At 35.8% G+C, this 21,107-nt stretch overlaps 1 protein-coding gene across 1 annotated transcript in view; it reads right to left on the bottom strand.

The window, feature by feature from the left end:
• Positions 1-1,125: 1,125 nt before the first annotated feature.
• Positions 1,126-21,107, bottom strand: part of TRPA1 (transient receptor potential cation channel, subfamily A, member 1) — a gene marked incomplete at its 5' end in the record, with an annotated part of 32,609 nt that continues 12,627 nt past the window's right edge. The window contains 18 exons of the mRNA XM_010160553.1: positions 1,126-1,548; positions 3,590-3,687; positions 4,197-4,307; positions 6,220-6,288; positions 7,325-7,507; positions 7,638-7,767; positions 9,797-9,966; positions 10,176-10,265; positions 10,938-11,085; positions 11,548-11,618; positions 12,445-12,543; positions 13,961-14,020; positions 14,645-14,738; positions 15,589-15,755; positions 17,012-17,126; positions 18,494-18,658; positions 18,744-18,913; positions 20,212-20,312. Of these exons, the coding sequence (XP_010158855.1) occupies positions 1,317-1,548; positions 3,590-3,687; positions 4,197-4,307; positions 6,220-6,288; positions 7,325-7,507; positions 7,638-7,767; positions 9,797-9,966; positions 10,176-10,265; positions 10,938-11,085; positions 11,548-11,618; positions 12,445-12,543; positions 13,961-14,020; positions 14,645-14,738; positions 15,589-15,755; positions 17,012-17,126; positions 18,494-18,658; positions 18,744-18,913; positions 20,212-20,312 (2,273 nt within the window). The remainder of the gene's footprint in view (positions 1,549-3,589; positions 3,688-4,196; positions 4,308-6,219; positions 6,289-7,324; positions 7,508-7,637; positions 7,768-9,796; positions 9,967-10,175; positions 10,266-10,937; positions 11,086-11,547; positions 11,619-12,444; positions 12,544-13,960; positions 14,021-14,644; positions 14,739-15,588; positions 15,756-17,011; positions 17,127-18,493; positions 18,659-18,743; positions 18,914-20,211; positions 20,313-21,107) is intronic.

Raw genomic sequence — 21,107 nt, forward strand, 5'->3', positions numbered from 1 at the left:
CAGATGTGCAGCAGGCCAGGAATTCCCAACAGCTTATTCCCAGATTTGCGTTTAGCAGCCACAACGCGGTTGCAGCGACTCCAGTTACCTTCCACTTTACTGGTTTGATTCTGACTCTGCTCACTGGTTCTCTCCCCGTTTTCCTGAGCCACACCAGGCGTGGCGCTGAAGCAGAGCCCGCAGCTGCTCCTCCTCACCCTCTCACAGTTGGGTGAGAAAGCGTTTTTCCCCACTGAACAGCGTGTCACCCATGGCAGTTTTAAGGCACAAACCTCACTAATTTACAGTTGCCTCTTGCAGGTTCTGCGCAGCCTGACTTGCCTCCTGGTGGGGCTCTTTTAAAGAAACAGGAATCGGAGTTGTTCTTTACGTGAAGAATTAAGTTCTTAAAGAAAATGCCTGAATTGAAAAGCAGACCACAGAGTGTTACAACCACGTACAGTTATAATTAGTTTATTAGCACTGTTTTTCAAACAAATATGCTCGGGTACTTGAACACAGTTCAATTCATGTCTATTTCCACATTTGATATATTACTGTATATTACATAATGCACTGAATAGCTGGTAAATAAATAACCAAACCGAAGTGCAGATTGAAGTAGCAAGGTCAGTTAGAGGCTACCAAGGAAGGCCAAAATCACATCAGTAGTATAAGGACAGCGAGTTGTAAATGACTAATATTTAACATGTCATTCTATCGTCGCTATGTGCATGCGCGTACAAACGATCCCTAAGAGAAGTGCATGCAGTTATCTGCAAAAGAAAACAGTCCTTCCCTTCCACAACATTTTTGTGATCTTTTTATTTCTTACCTTTCAGGCCTGATCCTGCAGTCCTTACTCAGCAAAACTTCCAGGCAACCTGTCAGGTCAGTTTCTTACGCTATATGAAACCCGTTGGATCTCTCAAAACATCTGAATGCTAAACTATTAGAGTTTGTGTTTCTAAAAATCCAGAAATTCTAAAAATATTCTTAACAGAAAATAATGTAATTAAGTACAGACTTAAGAGTATTAGGGCCAAATCCAGGAAAAGAGCTAGGCAGAAGCTGTGGGAACTGTCAGGACAGCAAGGTTGGCATCGGGTGAGTTAGGCACTTTCCTGATTAGCCAGCCACTTTTAGGATCACAGTTTTGGACGTAGACAACCTCAGTCTCTTTAAATACTGTTTTGAGCACCTGCATCCTTTTTTTCGATCTGGCCTTTTTTTATACTTGAATAATGATGTATTACATTAACATTACGCACAGGCAATAAGGGAAGTGACCCTCATGTAAAACAAAGTGATAATACAACATGATATCACAGCCATGTCTAAAAGAAGCTATTGTTCTTTTCTGTGCTGGGGTTCGGCACATTTGTTTTAACAGCTTTTAACACTGTATCCCATTTACTATTCTTGTGCTCTAACTGCCTTTTGCGAAACTTGTGCTGAAATAAATCATTGCTGTCTTCATCCTCAGCCTCTGAGACTATCTCCATTTTCTGGATAATCAGTTTAATGAGGTCATGTTGCTTTTCCAACAGTGTTGATATATCTTTGAGCCTACAAAACAAACAAACAAACAAAAAAAATTCGGACACCAGGCTTTCATTTGGTTTCAAAGCACATTTTAGTTGTTAAAATTAGAGATGCAAATGACCTGACAGTCCTCAACTTCATCTTTCTGCTAACAAAGAATTTAAGCTGAAGTACATTTAGTTTTTCCAGCTGTTTCAAGAAACAGGATTAAAGAATAAGTTCCGGGTTCTTGCAAAAAGTAATTTATATATACTTAGTGTAAGAGCAACTTCACTCTCAAAATAAAATTCTGAACAGTTTTATGCGTTTTTCCTGTTGACTGAAGTAGCCTGGCAAGAACAAAGGGCCAGAATTGCAATGGCAATTAAGCATCCACAAACATTTAGTGAACTTCACAACTACTTTCACAGCACATGAGATACAGTTGATAAGGCACTTACTGATCTCTTTCAAAGTGCTATCCTAAGTGCAATTGATACAAATAAAGGGTTAACATGAGCAAGCATCACGCATCCAGAACACAGGATCTATTAGCTTTTAAGTAACAATGAAAGAAATGCGAAATGTGTCTAGAAATCATCTTAATAAAACTATCAAACAGGTTTTGGAAAATCTACTTTTTAGAATGGCTAGGTGAACAAAAAATCATACATAAAATATACATCATGATGGAAAAGGTTCTCTGTGAAGAACAGTTTTAGGGTTCTTTAGTCACAGTTGCTTTTTTTTTTTTACTAAAAAGTATGCCTTAAAATGTTTGAAAATCGCAAGAATTAAAATAGCACAGCAATTAGCTAACATTAATAAAAAGGGAAAAAAGGCATCCCAACCCAAATCAAACCCCAAAACCACTCATCGCTGATTGCCACTGGCTTCAGTAGGAGCTGAACTCTGTTTTGAACTCTTGATAATAAAAACATACTGTCAACACAGTAAACCAAAGTTTTCAGCCAATACTTTCAGAGCCATAAATACAACTTTCAGAGAATCACAGAATGGTTTGGTTTGGAAGGGACCTTAAAGACCATCTAGTTCCAACCCCCCTGCCATGGGCAGGGACACCTTCCCCTAGACCAGGTTCTCAAAGCCTCATCCAGCCCGGCCTTCAACACTTCCAGGTTTCCATAGTAAAATGGCCACAAGTTATTCTATTCCAAATAATTTCATAATGGTAATGATAGTTTTCTTCCCCTCAAAAAAAAAGGAAAAATAAAAAGGAGTTATGTTCTGTGCTGGTTCCCAATATATGGATGTAGTATGGATTTCAAGAAAGACTTGTTAAAGTCCCTGGTTTGCCTACACCTGTGGGGTGTATTCTCACCCCTTCAACTCTTGCTGAGTTCATCATGCAAAAAAATACTTATTCAGAATCTGTGCAGGGAGACAAAAATTTAGTAGATTAAAAAGAAAAAAAAAAAGAGAAAGAACAAAAAAAGGAGGGAAAAAAGATGAGAGTGAAACAGAGTGAGAAAGACAAGATTTTCCTAGCTGCGTATGCACGGAAGGCTTTTCTGAAACCATTCTTACAGATGTATTGGTGAGTTAGAAAAGTAAGTACAGAGAATTCCTTCCAAGGCTTTGGGAAACAAATGACTTGTTCAAAGGAGAACCAGGACACAAAGCCATTTTGGGGGAAACAACCTGAAGCAGATTTACCATCAGACCAGTGGAAAGTCAGTTACAGGTTGTGTGTATTTGCAAACCAATTGGAATTACATCAGTTGTGAGTTTAAAATAACCCTTGAAGACCTCCACACACAAACCTCTAATTCTGAAATGAATTTTCCCCATTATTTCAGTTTACTTTAATGAGCAAATAAGCCTGTCTGCTTTCTCTGCCATGGGATAAAAATATTTATCTAGCACACAAGTATTTTGAAGGTAAATATATTACAGAATATAAAGTACTAAGTTACCACATCGAGGGAGCTTACTTAAGGGCACTAGATACACTGAATTTCGCTTTTTGGGTACAGTATGGAGCTTTAGAACACTTAAAAATAGGAGTATATATGTATTATTGGCTCTACTTCTTTTCACAGCAGTAAAGTAACACAACAAATACCTGTATTTCTGCTTTAGAACTTCCAGCTCTAACGTTGTATCAGTGCTCTGTGCATCTGTGGTAGAGTCCTCACACCCAAAGCAATACTGGAACACGCTCTAAACAAAACACGGAACCAAACTGAAACCAGGTATCATCGTCTGACAATAGATTAAAAATCTCAAATAAGTGAATGGTAATAGTCTCCACACAGTGTTAAACTTGAAAAGAGTTTCTGCTATGAAGTTATTTTTTGTATATTACATGTTTGTTTTGCAAAATTTGTTTAAACAGAAAATTCAGTCTATCAACAACAGCTGAAATGAAAAGTCAACAAATAAGAAATGCCCAATGAAAGTAATTCTGTTTTCTGTCAGCATAATTGTAGCTTGTCTTGCTTAATAAAATCACAGAACATGGAGAGTTCAGACACTCACTGAATAAACTAGGTTGCACTCAAACTGATTTATCAGTTTCACTGAAGACAGGCAATGTCTAAACATAATTCCATTGACATCAGTTAATGGTTGAGTCTCATCAACAAAATGCTCCTAACGATCTGTGTAGAGAGTAGTTGATCATACCACATTTTAGTATGAATTCTTGAGACTACGATTCACAATCTTACCATAAATCCACAGTATCTCGGCCTGTTGGGATACACAGTAATTGATTCCTGGTCCACCCGACTTAAGAACCAAAACGGTAGCTTCTTCTCTAAGTTGGTGTGAAGATTAACCTAAATGCAGGTTTGCATTTGGAATAAGATATATTCTCTTAAGATAAAGACACATTATTCTGGGAAAGTAACCGTCATGTCATTATATTCAAATCACTATTACCAGGTATCAAGCTCAGAGGATATCCGCGCTGGAAACAATCATGTAATATATTTCAACAGTCCAGTCTAGACACTAAAACCAGTGTACGGAGTACCTTAGCAGAATTAGTTATTCCACACAGATGCACGTTCTTATAACTAAAATAATTCTAAAAAAGTGAGTTAGCTTTTGTGTAATGGCTTGAACAGCTCCTTAGTACACTGTAGGTTGTAGTATATAATTACAGGCAGAAATGTTCAAAGGACAGAACACCTATCACAGCCACGGGTTTTAAGACCAAATAATAATGGGAGAGAGAGTGATCCTTCTCTCTTCAATTGTACTGTATCTTTTTACTAGATTATGACAGAATCAGTATATATTAAGCTGCCAGCAAACAGCCCGTGAGAAAAGGAGTTTTCCCTTGGGTAGAAAAAAGTGTGTTTTATATGAATGCCTTTTTAGGTGATGATACCTTTCCAGTTGTTCTCAAATCACTACAGAAATAGTGAGCACATTGATCTAAAAGAAGGAGGTACAGTATAAGCCTATTGCAGACAACCATAATCCTGCCAAACACACAGAAGGTTACATGCTTAATAAAGATCTCGTGGTACTGTCTGAAGTTGCAACATCCTTCCTCAGTATTCTGTTGGCAAAGAAATACCTAAACAAGTGAAAAACATTAACTTGCTACAAGAACTTCCTTTATACCTCTGCTTCACTCATTTCTATCTCTAGCAAAAGAAATATCTCTTGGGAGAGAATGGTACTCTAAAGAATTCTTCAAATACGCTTGACCTAAGCAAGTACAGCTCACAGTTTAAAGTTATGTGACCACCAGAAGTTATTTCTGAGCTGTTCTTGGGCATTCTGTCTGTGCACCCCCCTCTCTTTATGCTCAGCCACCAGGTAGGCTCTGGAACTTTCTAGGAAAAGCAGAGCCAGCAGGGAACACAGGCAAAGCCACTCCATGCGTCGATTTTATGAACGATCAGTTCCTCTTACAATACAGGCTTTCAGCAGAACCCCGAGGAAGCATGTGGACAGACAGTTTCTAAGAACATGTTAGGGAGAAGTCATCTTTACACTTTATTTTGTGTATTTCCACTTGTGAAAGTGAAGCTCGATATACAGGTCACAAGGGAAAAAAGCTTTTGAAACCTGTATGCCAAATTTAGTATTTCTTAAAATGAAAATTTTATGGAGTTGAGCTATTGCTGTAGCCCTGCTACGTAAGCTGTAAGGACTACATCTGCCAAAGCTACTTTGAAAATATCTAAGATGCACATCATTTGCAAAAAGCAGATTGCTAAACTCTTCTGATGTCTTTATAAATCTTAAGGTAACTAAAACCATTTAGAAATGTGACGTTAAGTTCCTTAGTCATACTTAGTATTGCATAGCACCTCCTCAGTTTACAGCCCAGCATGAGCCTTCAGTATACTGCAATGAATTTGGTGTCCTTCCGATTTCTGTGTACCTTAAGCTTCTTTCCACTGCATCAATTCTCTCCTTAAAAAGCAACTCTCCAATTTCAAATGCTGCATTTACTCATATTGAAATTCTGTGGTTGGAATAAGTCAGAATTCATTGATCTGTCTGTTCAAAGGTTCCTTAAAAATGCATTTGCTTATACACTTCCTTGATAATGACTCACATAAATGAAAATGAGGTTCTGAATAGGATGCCCATGTTCACCAAGTTGCTTCACAGAGATGCTAAGATGTTAGTTAGGGATGCAGATGATAAATCAGCTCATCCTCTAAATGGTGTTCTAACAATGACATCTACTTCCCATAGTTGGTGCTCCTATGGTATGCTACTTACCTGCATCGCGATCCTTTTGAGCGCAGCGTATTTCTGTACTTCAGCTATGTCCCCAACAGCCAAACCGATCTACAAATACCAAGAAAGATTTCGTTATCTATTTTTTCACAGTCTGTGATTTCAATTTTATTTCTTACTCACATTTAAATCCATAATTACTCTGAAGTTAAATATATTTTGTTGCACCTGAATTTGGAAACATACCCCTCTTGGGCATATTTGGAAAACCCATATTAAAAGATGTAGTAGGTTTATTTTAATGTCAACTATCTGTCTACCAGTAAGCCACTGAAGAGCTACTCCAAAGATTGGTGAGGAATAACATCCCTTCTTTTTGATCCTTCATTACTGCTGTTACGTGAAAAAACCCTGTTGGCCTCTTGATTGAATAGGATCATGGCAACAATAAATAAGTCAAAAATCAAACAATTCAGATTTTTCATTGCTCAGGTCATATAAAACCTGAATTCCTAAACAAAACAAAACAAAAAATATTGATGTTTGGTGGAACATGGCTGAAGATGTATGACATATTTTACTCCTTTCTCACCACTACCAGGTTTTTGGGTTCTTCTTGTTCTGGTCAGGCTCATTAGTTAGTTTCAACACTACTGTTGACTGCTGTTGTGTGTGCAATAAAGATCAGGGTTTGGCTTTTTTTAAAAAAAATATCATTAGCACTAGGTTATGATACAGCAAGGAGTTGAACAACTAAGACTATGACTACTCTAGGAGGAATGCACTTATCAAAGTACTTCTTAAGATCATTGTTCCTCAATTTTGTTCAATGATCAAAGTACATGTTCAATGATCAAAGTACTTCTTAAGATCATTGTTCCTGTCTTTTCATCAAGACATTGTAATAATACACTGCAGCTCCAATTCAAATCCCATCACAGTTACTACCTACACATACACAAAGTAACCCTGCAAGGGTTAGGAAAGTAAAGTGAAGGGAAAACAAGTCCAAAGAAAGGCAATTTTTTATCATGTTACTGGTAAAATAATGAATGTCACATATCAGCACTAAAGAAATTATATATGCTAAAACTGTATATAAGCCTGTGCTTAACCACTTTTGTATATTAGTAAGTAGTTTACTTACTAGCAAGTTCATAAGAAGGATTGGAATAAGCAAGGTAAATATAATGAGAACTGTGTAACTCAGGAATGGATATGGCAATTCACTGCTTAGTAATGGATCCAGGAATGCATCATGGTAATTGATGTCTCCCAGCATCATTGCAAATGTCTTCATTACAGAGAGCAGAGGCGTGCTATACGTTTGCTGCAAATACAAATAACGGCAATATCAAGGAAAAAACCAAACTGATGACATATTTAAATAATATCTTGAGATTCTTTTATCAAAAATACTATTCTTAATGATAAAAAATGAACGATGCCATTCAACTAACCTGTGAACCCAAAAGGACAAAGAAACTAAGTCCAAAGGCCAATATCAGGAAAAAGAAAACTACAGCAATCCGAATCAAAGTCCTCAAGATTTCCCAGAACATCACAACATAGATGCCATAGTTTTCAAATCTAGGCAATAAGTAAACAGAAAAGATATCAAAAATTAATTACTGAAGTTAAGAGTCCCTTACAGTTATTTATGTAAGGCAGTAAGTAATCCTGATTGTCATGTGTGAAAATAGATATTTTGCCTCTATGAAACACTCTGAGACGGTATGAACATGTTGTACTTTCACATCCAAAAGAATGCAAATGGTCTTATTTACAGCAAGCCTAAACTACATCTTATATTTTATTACATCAGAGTATTACTTCTTCAAGAGATTATTTTTTATGGATGACTTTTACTCTTTCCACAGCCACAAACAGTACAATATTGCACTCAGAATAATAGCAATAGGAAATTATCCCTTTTTTTTCTGTTTTTCTAAGCAAATTAGCATCAGAACAAAGGACAACTGTAACCATGATCCATCTAGCAGCCACATGCCTGATTTTAAAAAGATTTTGCTTTTTTATAACATGACAAAGTACAGAAAACAAGCAAACAAAAAGAAACACAGTGCTCAGGAAGAGAAGGGAGTAGCTTAATTTTAAGACACCTGCTCTTCCAACAAGAGTCTGTCACCTGGCAAGTATCTTGGCTTACACAAAAACTAGATCTCAGAACATGAGTTGTCATAAAGCAGATTAAGCTACTTTTTACCTCAAACCTGAACTTGGGAGTTTATGTTTTCTGCCAGATTCAGGGACCTGATGACTGTTTTCTGCTGCAGCGGGTAGCAACTGAGAAAATCCCTCCACAGGATTTTTCTCCTGAAATATTATGTGCAAGGCTGAAAAGATCAAGCTGGAAGCAAAGCAAACCTGATCTTCTATTTATTAGGCATTTATTAGGCAAAATTCCATTGAAGTCAACAAAGCTTTGAGAAGAGATGGCCTGAGTGAGTTAGAAAAATCATGTGTAGAGTTTTACTGCTATACAAATGAAAAATATTCAGGCCAGGGAAGCATTTCTTCTAGCAGAAGACAGAAGGTTGGGCAATGATGAATTTACTTTTTACTCTTTAGGTACAACCCCATTTTGCCCACAGCATGCCGCAGAGGAGAGGGGACATTCAATGGGCATGTAAAGGTCAGACATGTGGAGGACAAGGTTTGCCAGCACTAACACAAAGATACTCTCGCCGACATTAACTCTTTTCACAGATCTGGTCCTTAGACAACACAGATATCATAAAATGATCCTGAAATTAATCAGCAAATGTCCTGTTTGTCTGACTGCCAGACCTCATGAGGGTGATTAATGCATATAGATCATGACAATCAGAAGAGCATATATGCAGTGTTATCACATGTTGTCATCCCTTTTTTCTGAGCAGCTCCAAATCACCCCTTTTGTCGCCGAACAGCCACACCTCATCTTTGTGCAAAGCAGACATGCTGGAGCACAAACATGTTTTGTTTGTTAGTCTTAAGCACCACACCCACACTATTTGCCTCTCCACCCAGCTCTCCTGCGGTCCATGACTCCTGGATACTAATGTACCAGTGACAGCACTGAGGCCATTAATAGCAATAAACAGACCTCATGTCAACTAAAGAAATAATTCCATCCATTAGAATTCTTTTACAGGACTCTATGGTGTAGAAAAGCTGGGTGTGCCAGCTGATCTGTAAAATGATAGAAGAATTAATGTTCTGGCAGGTATTACCTAAAAAAACCCACCACACTTCCTTTTGCCTCTTGTAATTCATGTCTTTTTTTTTAAAGTGGAAGTCTATACAGCATAATGAAACATGTTTTATGAAGACATATGTGATGGCTTTGCTTACTTAATATTAAAATAAATCTTGTTATTTTTTCAGTTGCGATAACACACGCTGTGATTCTCTACATGAAAAACACTGAAAACTACTTTACAGTTCATTAGGTTAAAAAATTCCTATGGTCCTAACCTGGAAATTTGTATAGCTTGAAAAAAAAAAAAATATTAAAAAATAGGGCTATCACACTTGATCAGTCATGATTTAGGATACATAAAATATCTAAACATATTACAAGTATTTCATCGTAAGGCCTGTAAATAACTTTTACCGCTGAAGGTAAAGCAAGAAGTTCATCCAAGACAAGTATACAGCAATTGCTCCACATTCCCACTGCAGATGAGCTGGTGTGTTGATAAATATAGAAGACACAAAAATTATGCTTGTGGTATAAATTGTCCAGTCCAGTAGATTGGAGTAATCCAACAAATATTTCAATTTCTAGGATTTAAGAGAGAGATACATGTTTACAAGACAGGCATCATTAAAGGACCAAATTCAATACACTAATTTAAATCCTCTTCTCACTTTTAATCTTGTACAAATTGGTACTTCCCTTTTAATTAGGGAAAAAGCAGATTTATTTCAATATCACACAAGCTGTTATGCAAGCACACTGTCTGATTAACATTATTTTTCTATGTACTTACCTGCTGAATCAGCTGAAATATTTCTTTGCAGATTCCCAGTAAACTCATAATTAAAACTAAACACATACACACCCTTGTGAAGTATGAGTTCTGAAACAAAAATCAGAGCACAAAAAAAAAGAAATCATTAAATGAATGTTTATTTCAGCTCTACCTAATAACATATGCATGATAGTGCCAAGGTGATTAACTGTTAGCTTGCTTCATATACAATTATTGTTATCCAATTTCTGTCACTAATATTCATTGTGAAATCCACGTCACGTATGTTAAGTAATTCAAACTGAGTATGAAAGTTTGAGCATTCCCACGCTAAACAGTAGCTGTGCAGCTTCCTTATTACCACTATTTGAGTTTGGGAACTGAAACTGCAGTATTATTGACTACTCTTTCTATGTCAAATTTTAAATGTACAATAGCCAGTTATTTTGGTTGAAAATTAAAAGGACATAGAAAGCTATAGTATCCACTGATTTCTGTCTTTGCATATTTAAATACAAGTTAATCCTTTTCCTTCAACATTAAAGAAATACTCACTTCAGGGAAGAAATTGAAGTAACCGTATACCAGATGTAAAAAATTCAGAGAAGAAATGAAAACAAAATTTAACTACAGAAGTCGCTGCTGAATGTTTAAAACTATACATTTCAATGATATTCCTTAGCTAAATCATAAAAAAAATCTAGAAATTATTTAAATAATCATACCTCTTTTTGCTATAGAAATCCTAAACATATTGTAACTAGTAAGAAAACTCAGTACCTCATATTCTAATGGTCTTGCTTCATAGATCTCTGTTCCATTCACAGGTCTTCCTGGCTGTATGTGAGTGACCAGAAGTGTCAGTGGGATGAGACCGAGAGAATATATGCCTAAATTCATTAGATGAGCTCGAAACCCATAGGCCATCCTTGAAAGTGAGAATGTTAAAAGTTACAATGCTTTACAAATTTAGAAGAGCGTGCATTCAAATGTCACAGTCAACAATGTTTTCAAGAAGAGGAAATAAATGTTTCTTAAAACATCCTTTTGTGATGAATGTGTTCATCGAGCTTTGTGTGGACAAAAGTGTGTGTTGGCTATCCTATTCCTTTTTTTACAAACTCAGCATTCCTATTATACAATTTTGCAATGAAACAGAAACAAAGATGGTGATTGCTGTAAATATTAAAGAAACATCACTAAATGCTAATCTACAGTTTACATGACAAGCATCAGCATATTCTAAATATGCTTATGGGAGGTCATATGGAAAAGACACTTGCTTCAGTCCACAATATAAATATGTGCATCTCAGCAAAGAACTCTCCAGCACAAGAGCTTTCACCCTGACATGCAATATTATATTTTATGTACATTAAAATACACTCACCATTTCATAAGCAAATATTCTTTACACACGGGATGACTGAGTAGTTCCATGCGATTGTGACGTACCATGGCCTACAAAACAAGACAGCAGAAGGATCAAACTTATGTCACCTAGCAAAGTTAAGTGCTTACAATACTAGCTAGGCCCCCTCCTTTGCTTGAATACTGGGCAAATGAAAAGTAAAGCGTCTGTAAGATATTGCAGAGTTCTTTTGTTTACGCACTCTGGCCCAACGCTATTATTATCATCTTCTCTGCCTACTGAGGCATCCAGCTTCTCTCCTGCTGCTCCGTTAGTTTATTCCAAGCTTTAAAAAACTGTATAGACTACTGCCAACTATATCAGTGAGGTGACCAATGAGATATTACTTACTTATTAATATTGCCAAGTCTAACTGCCAACAGGAAGCTCAAAAAGTAATCAAATTAAGCCTGAAAGTTTGTTCTGAAAACACTTTCTAACAAATGATGAGAGAACAGACTGGCAATGTGAAAAACCAGCAATATTTGGTTTAGGCACAGAAATAATTTTGCAATTAGCATATGGTTTAAAAAAAAAAAAGTTTTATCAGGTTTTTTAATGCCCTACATTCCAGTGCGTGGTCACTATGATGACTGGAGTATGATTTCTTTGATGCACTACCTGCACGTACAGCATGTTCTCTTGAAACATTCATAGTTGTTTAAATAAACTAAGAATTTTTATTTAAACCTAAAAGAAATGTTACTAATTACTGAGACTCTTAAGAACTTCGGCCCATACTTGATTCCAATATACTTTGTATACACAGAGTTAATTGGCTTTGCAGAAAAAATATTATGATGAAAAATTAAACCTCTTGATTTTATCTAAAGCAAGACTGCGTGGAAAGATGTCACAGTAAAATAACAGACTTACATTTAAAGTGGTAAGTGGTTCATAGAAAATGTCTTCACCATCCTTTAGTTTCTTGTTAAGTGTCAGGGGACACTGAAGATATCTGAAGTTATATTCAATCTGAATAATAAACATACACCAGCATTTAAATGTGATGAAATTGATAATCTGACTGAGATAATGTGCTTAATTTTAAAAAGGTCATCCTTTAGAGAAAAAAAAAAAAGGCATATTGTGTCTAAGTAATCAAAACACCGATGTATACTGATTGTTAGTCACTCTGCCAGTGAACACATGCCACCAAGATACATAACTGTGACAGTAAGATGATTAAAAAAATAGCAATTTTGAATTGTAAAATATAAAAGTACACATTTTTTCTTAAAAGACTGCAGTTTGAAAAGGTCATGCTCATAACTATAATTCGTTTTAATGTTGACTTCAAAGAAAAGCTTGTATTTAAAAGTTATATGACTTTGATAATACAACATAAGGAAAATGTGCAATAGTAGAAAATTTGCAAGTTTTCTGTTAATGACACAGTCATTACAAGTCATTACTGTGGACAACACAGTCCAATGTAATAATGGATAAGGTGGTTTCCAAAATTATTCCAAAGGTAACCATAGGTGTAGAACATTCATGCCTCCTTAGCATTGTGAAAGCAATCTATGCTTAATATTTTGGACAAGAATTTACAAGAAAGAAACATTCAGGACTCTGAATTATTGATGACAATTGTACTACTTATGATAGGAATGCTGTTGATATGCATAAATAGGTATTATGTCTTATTTTGAAATATCAGTAACCTCTGATACTGACCTTGATTGCCACAATTAACACAGCAAAGGTAAAATCTATAGATGAACTGTTTAAGTTTAATGTTGTATTTTTTAAAATGCATAAACAGGACAATTACAGAAACTGAACTTCAAAGCCATTTACAGCCAAAAGGATAAAATAAGATCAGCCACCTGTGTTTTCTGTTGAGATCTGATATTCATCTACAAGAGTATCTTACCCATATGAACTTAACATAAACATCAAAGTATACATATTGTGTAATTGCCAAACTTTCAAGTCAAAAATGTGTTCACAGAGGTAACAACAAGAAAGAAATCAGTGGCTTTGCTGACGGAAAAAATACTGATAGTTGAAGATTGCTAGCATCTGACAAAGTGATTTTTAAGAGTCATTCTAATACTGAGGAGTTTTTTGCCAAATGTATACTAAAAGCAGAGGTATTCACATATATAGTTATTGGTGAATAACTACTGAATTATTAATAAATCAAGTTAAAATATTGTCTGATTTAGATTTACCTACTACAGAACTAAAATTGCAACTATAGAAAATATTTAAGAGGTACAAGAATGAGTCTAGTATTAGTAGCTAGAAGCCAAGCTGACTATTTTCTAACATAATTACTATGCAAATAATGTATCGCTGCAAACACAGAGTCAGGCACATTGTGACATATTCAATCCTATGACTGTAAAATGTGCTGTCTTCAAAAATTTTTTCATCCACTTACATAGAAGTCTCGACTTGTCTTTTCCTCTGAAGACTCAATTATGCAGTTGTCCAAGACCAGCTTTGCAGATGAACAGAAAAGTGAATTAATTTCATACAGGTAATATTAATCAGAAAGAATATGTCTGTACCTGAAGAAAATGACCTTCAAACACAGTAGTCCTCTAACTGAAGTGATGATTCAGTCAGATTTTATAGTGCATGTTTTGAAGACATAAAACTTCAGAGATTACATGTAGGAGTTAATGAAACTACACAGTTTACAAGGTTACATGCTAGGGTACAAGTATAAAATGTGAGGTGTTTATGAATATCTGCATACCAAGTCAGCTGCACTTTTAATAAACTGCATTTCTGTAGCGTCATTTAACAGTTAGCTCAGAAGGTAAAAATATCTCAAATGGTTTAGAACCCAATTCTCTTCTGAATCTCATCACTGTTACACTACTCTTATACCTTCGCTGACATCAGAAAGCTAAGAACTTTTTCTAATACTAAAGAAATTGAACTGGCCAAACTGAAGCTATCACTAAAATACAAGTAAGTCAATTTGTGCATTTATATTGCTGCTATTTTATAATAATACATATTAGTCAGGACAGCATTAGAAAAACAATGGCAAATAATGCAACATAACTAAGGGTTTTCTGTGCAGTCATTTTTTTAGTAGGTGCAGAAAACTTACTTTAAATGAATCAGGAAGATACTCAACCATTTCCAGCAAAGGACATTTATTGGCACTAGAATAGTGAGAGAATGTCACAACAGCTTCTTCCCATCTGCAAAAATGAGTTAAATAACGGAAAATGATTCAATTGCTTCTCTTTTAAATTAACTACATTTAAGTTATTTGAGTTTTATTAAAGATATCTTGCAAATCACAATATATAACAAGTTGACATACCATCAATTGGAACACCAGCTATTTGGGGAGTAACATTCTGGATGCTTCTCTAAGAATGATTCATGTTTAATCTGTTAGCAATTAAACAGAAATGTTTCAACTATGCTAAGACCTTCTTAAAAATATGAAACTTGAACTAGAGCTGGAATCTTGGGTTACAAGATTAGGTGAGTAATAATAAATTCAGTAAAATACTGGCACTGTTCCTGAAACTCTTACCAAGAGATATGATCATTAGGCAATGGTGCAACACTTTTATTCCTGAAGTGGGGCTTCACTATACTGTAATATAAAATATTCTAAACAGCGGTTCAACTGCCACATTTATAAATATTTGCAACATTTGAACCAACAATTTTAAATTAAATCTCTTGAATGGTATCAGTTATACTCACATTTTGGTTAAAATTCTGCAGGCCAAAATTATATATATATAAAAGAAGAGGGAAGACATGGAAAGGATTACTTATTTCTAATGGCTTCTACACGTTGTTTTTAACAGAATCTGAATACTCAATCTAATATAGAAAACAACATGCCGCATGCATTATGATCATTACAATTATGTCATTTTTTATTTGCTCTCAGTAGAGGACAACATAATTTCTGGAACTGTAACATATGTACTCAGTCTTTTTGAACTACAGGTTTTCAGAACTTAATCTCAGTTAAAAACCAAACCACAACAGAAAATAAATTCAAAAAGCATTTTCTGTGTACTTTACCTTTTGTGCAAAATGACAGCAGACACTACATCTTTTCTCCTATTGTGTATTGCTTCATGGAAAAAGGAAGCTACTGCTTTGTTGAACAGAATTTTTGCACCATAGTCAAGAAGTAACCTTACTGCTTTTGCATGTCCTTCTCTTGCAGCCAAGTGCAAAGCTGTGTTCTGTGCAGAAAGTAGTACAGCAATGCATCCATGAGAATTGTTTAAAACAAAAAGTAGTATTTCAGTCCTTTCCAAGACTAAAAAGCCACTGCTCGGTTGTAAGCCCTGAATACTTTCACTAGCAGCACTAAAAAGTAGAATATTATCACATACACTCTGATAGAGATTATAGACAAGTTCTTTATTCTAGAACTACAGCAACAGCAGTGCTAAATCTGAATAGTAAACTTAGCTGTAGGTAAGCAAAGCCAATTAATAATTAATTAATATATTTTAGTTTTGTAACTAACAAACTGCAAGTCACAAATAGGTAACAATCATGGCATCTACAGATACAGAACACCTGCATTTGAGATCAGGAAGAGAAGCATCCAATTATATCCAGATGTGCTCACACAAACAAATCTGCAAGAAAACCTGCAGGCACAGTTTTATCAGAGGAACATTTTTTTCTTTGGTATTTTCAGAAAAGTAAGCCAATGAGTAGTTTAGGAATGAAGTCACGCTGAAACTGACTTTCAAAAGCCTTCCCAAATCACCACATTTTTCTGAGGGAAATTAAGAACTAAACAATGGCTTCTCATTAATTTCTAGGCCAGGTTCATTCCTAATCTAATAATTCTAAATGTTTTCAACATCAGTTCTCAGAGAAATTAGCAATTTCCTTCTGCATTGGAAAAGGAATAGTTCTTTAAAATGACCACCTTAACTTTTCTAATGGGGAAGTGGCTAGGCAGGTTCATACAAGAGGTCTCCAGTCCAGGAAATGGATTCTGTCTTGACCCAACAGATGCTGCATTTAGCCAAACTTCAAAGTAAGACAGGAGCTGTATCTGCTGAACATCAGTGTGCACAACAGGTGGATTTCACAGTTGATGAGTTATAGTTGATGGTGGATTTCCTTTAATTTGTATAAGGTCTTTAAATTCAAATTACCAATGTTTATGCTAAATTGTTAAAATACTCGTGCATTGTAAAGGGGGCAAGAGGGACATGTCTAACACACTCAGTGTTTTATGTTTTCTATTTGCACAGTTTTTGTCTCTCACTTTTAAGAATTAGATAACAATTGCCATCATATATTAACCTAAGCAATAAATTTCAACAGTGATGAAATATAAAGACTTTAAATCTGCCATTGGAAAGGAAATATTAAACATGTAATGCACAGTGGAAAATTACTAATAGCATACCACTGACATTCGGTCTAGAAGCAAGAGCAGACAAGAACCAAATAATGCCATGTGAACACATACCCCTTCTTCATCCACTCTGTCAGTACACTTCACGTTAGTATCCAAAATGATCTGCATTGTGCGAGTGTATCCTCCAAAGGCAGCGTGGTGCAGGGCTGTCCACCCTTTATAATCACTTACATGTAGCAGTATAAAATTAGTAATTATAAGTGGAAATTTTTTTGCAAATTTAAAGTAAATGTTAAGTAAGTAAAAAAGCATTCTCCTTTGACTCAAACCTCTTTTCTTTGGCACGACTACTGCAGAGATGTTCATGCTTTCTGTCAGCTATTATGTGACTATCAACGCATCACTCAGAAGTTCAACTCAGTAATTGTATTTGGGTCTCCCTCTCTCTTTTTCCTCCCTCTATACTTCTGAATATATCTGGATTCCACCCACTTTCTTATATTTCTCTTTAAAATGACACAAATGCTTGCAATATTTTGTTACAAATCCTGGGGAACATATGTGGCATAGATCATGGCCATATTATAAAATTTTGCATTTAAAGATAGTGAATATATAGAATATTATAAGCACATAAATCTATCCGTATTAATATTGATACATCTTAGTATAATGAAACTCACTAAGCCTTTTACCACATAGAACCTACCACGACATTTTTTTTCAAACATGCTAGTTTTAAGTCTAAATTAAGCATAAATACATAACACATGTATGTGTGCACACATAGATATACACACTTATTTACATATATTTATATATGTATACCATTATCTCTGTCCTTGGTAGATGTACTAGTCCACCTAAGGACACTGGAAATAACATGTTTTTCATCAGTCCATTTAGAGGGTCCTCCACAGTCACAAATAATGAACATATGACCAGTCCGTTTGCTAAAGGATGCCCTCAGAAGGCTTAGGCACGTAGTTCTATGGTGTAGTTGCAGTGGACTTGGAAGCACAGGATTTGAAAGTTAAAGCTCTAGACTGTATCTTGGAAACAGGACTCTCAACTTTAGGTAGCTTTGGCTCCTGGCTTTACAGATAGAGGCCTGGTAGCTTTTGAGGAGCTGTCAGGTAGCTTTTGAGGAGCTGTCAATGATGTGTGACCTGAAATCAGGACTTACAGTGCAAGGCAAGTTGCCTGGCAACCCCCAATCCTACCAATTCCTACTCAAGCCTGTAAGTGAAGCTGATGTGATTATAGTATTTCCAAACCCGTATTTTTTTCATTGAAAGGTTCAATATTCTTCTTTCAGTAGGATTTAGAGAAACCTTAGTTTCCCCAGAATTAGAAGGCTCGCTTTACAGCTAGCCATGATTCTGTGTCGGGCAGAAGCAAGGCACAATCCATTAGTTTGTTTTACAAATAATTTATAAACATGCTTTTATACTGTATATTTATATTTGCATATATTAATATATTATTTTAATATATTATGTTTATATTTATATTGTATGAACTTCACAGCAGATGGACATAAAATATAGGTTGACAGTTCTTTTTTGCCTTAATGGAAATCTGTATACTTACCAGAGAAAAAGGGCCCCTCTCTTCAGAAGAAACTGAACTACCTTCTCATGCCCATTCTGGGCTGCCAAATGAAGGGGAGTCATTCCCTTCTTATCACCTTCATTCAAAAGTCTTGTGTCTTTCATATCTCTTATAAGTCGTTGGCATGTATTGATGCGCCCATAGCTTTGAAATAGAAACACAGATATTCATGTCAAAAAAGAGATGGAAAAAACGGCATCGATTCCATTGTCTAGACTGCACTACTAACCTGGCAGCAAAGTGTAATGGTGACTTCTTGTCCCTGCTCTTAGAATAGATGGAAACGTTGAGGCTGAGTAAGTTATTTACAGAGAGGGCCACACCTTGTCTGCATGCATAATGCAATGGAGTGCATCCTTCATTATCTTCATCCACGACAAGATTTTTAATATGTTCCATCTGTTAGCCCCCCCCAAAAAAACCCCAAAAGCACAGAATTACATTTAAAATGCTAACATTCCACAGCTTCTGAGAGTTTATAACAATAGCATTAGTACTTTAAAGCTGTATCTAAAAATAAGAAACAAATTTTAGGAAAAGTAAATTTAGCAACAATGAGCACTGAGTGCCTGTGACTTTACGGGTCGCCAATTTTTCAAACAACTACTCTTCGAAGGAGACAACAGTTTGCTGCTCTGCACCCTTATTGCAATCCATCCACACTACAATACAGAGGATTCTTCTTTGCACTCAACCATAATACTCACTGCTGTCAGCAGAAGGCTTGTACAGAGCGTATGGATAGTCTATAGTCTGTATTCAGTAGCAAAACTTCTGGCTATCAAAACCCACCAGTTCATTGGTTTACAATGTAATTTACTTCCCCCATTTCTTTCTCATCTTCATTTGCCCGTTTTTATTTCGTTTCTCCTCTAACACTATCCTATTCTATGACTCTATGATTCTTTGCCAACCTTTCTTAAAGCAGCTAAAATCTCCTTCCCCAGTCTGCTCCACTCCTTTGTCTGAATTCTTAGTATGACCAATAATTAGCAAGTCAATACAGACAAGTGAGAGCTATCACTGGTTTTAAACTGCTTCTCCCAGTCTGTGGAAAGGAGAAGTGAAATCCATTCTGCACTGGTAACCAAAGTTGTTTATAGATTTCAGCAGACGTCGTAAGATCAGTTATACCTGATTCACATTTAAAAGGTTGTTTCTGAAGCTCCAGAGCCTAGAAAATGTAACTCTTTCAAGTGAGCGTGGCCTCTAGCAGTATGAGTGCTTCACCTCATCATAGCCAAATATAAATATGTGTTTGAAATCCTTTTTAAAACTAAATCCAAGACATCATTACAGTCCACAGAAAGCTCCTGCAGAATATGCTGTAAGCTATTTAAGTCCTAGAGCTTGACTGAATATGAGCAAGTCCCCTAGCTATACTGCATGCAAGCGGGGAAAACAGAAGTGAAAAGTTCTATATGTTATTGCCTACCTCTTGAGCTATTCAATCCCCCAACAGCAAAATAATTTATGGAATTATGTTATTCCTTTGCCTGGCAATAAGAAAACTGTATTATTGGCTTTGAAATGTTTTTGTCAGAGATATCTACCCTTCAAACTATTTTCCGTGACACTGGGCAACTTAACAAGTACCACAAACTTTTACAGTCGGTCCAGAATAAAATGGTAGTGGCTTTTTTCTTTACCTTTTCTAGTGAGGGTAGCAGAAAGACATAAATTGATGCTTACTGTACCTGCAGAAATTTCTCATTCAGATGTTGTAATCCTCCAGGCTGCAATACCGTCAAATGCAAGAAATTTCGACCAAGGTGATCTTTTAATGATACATTTGCTCCTAGATAAATACGGAAATAAATACCAGCAACTTCAAAACTGTTGGCCTCTGGCACTAACTGATGACGTTCAAGACAAAGGAATCAATATTGAAGAAATGTGTTTATAAATCCATAAAATAACAAATATTCTTTCAAGTCAACATTGTAATATATAATTTTACTTGCAAAAAAACCCTGCTGACACGCAGATTTCATTGTTACGTCATCTGTGTATGCATTTTGCATTTTATTGCAGCACTAAGATTTACATGGGGCCCTTACATTCAGAGATACTGGACACCCAGAAATCAAGAGTCAGATGAAGATGATGATGATGAAGATGCAGATGATCACCTCTCCTAATCTTTCAAAGCTGTAATTTTCTTACAGCTTCAAAACCTACTGCAGGGCTATTAACAAAATCAGTTATATTACTATTAACAAGAGGAAGTACAGTAACAATAATTAGCTTTCTCCAAAAGTGTAGCAATTGAAAAATAAGAGCTCAAACATTTTCAAGGTGACAGTAATTATATAAAATCGCAGGTAACACTTGAAATACGTTCTTTACCATTTAAAGATTGATTGCTGGTACGAAACACGAATCTGTATAAGTGGTGTATTTATTTCAAAGTTCTGTTAACTTCGTGAGCTGCTAGGGAATGCAGGGATGGAGCTCCAGTGCCACTGTTACCTTCAGAAGCATGACACACAGCAGACATTTTTCTACAGCCTCTTCACTATGTGTTAAAAAGGGTGAAACCACCACCCTAATTCCTCCTTTATCTCAGGGGATACCATCCCTGTGCAGCTAT

Source organism: Eurypyga helias, unplaced genomic scaffold (assembly GCF_000690775.1).
Source record: "Eurypyga helias isolate BGI_N326 unplaced genomic scaffold, ASM69077v1 scaffold1691, whole genome shotgun sequence".
Classification (NCBI taxonomy): Eukaryota; Metazoa; Chordata; class Aves; order Eurypygiformes; family Eurypygidae; genus Eurypyga; species Eurypyga helias.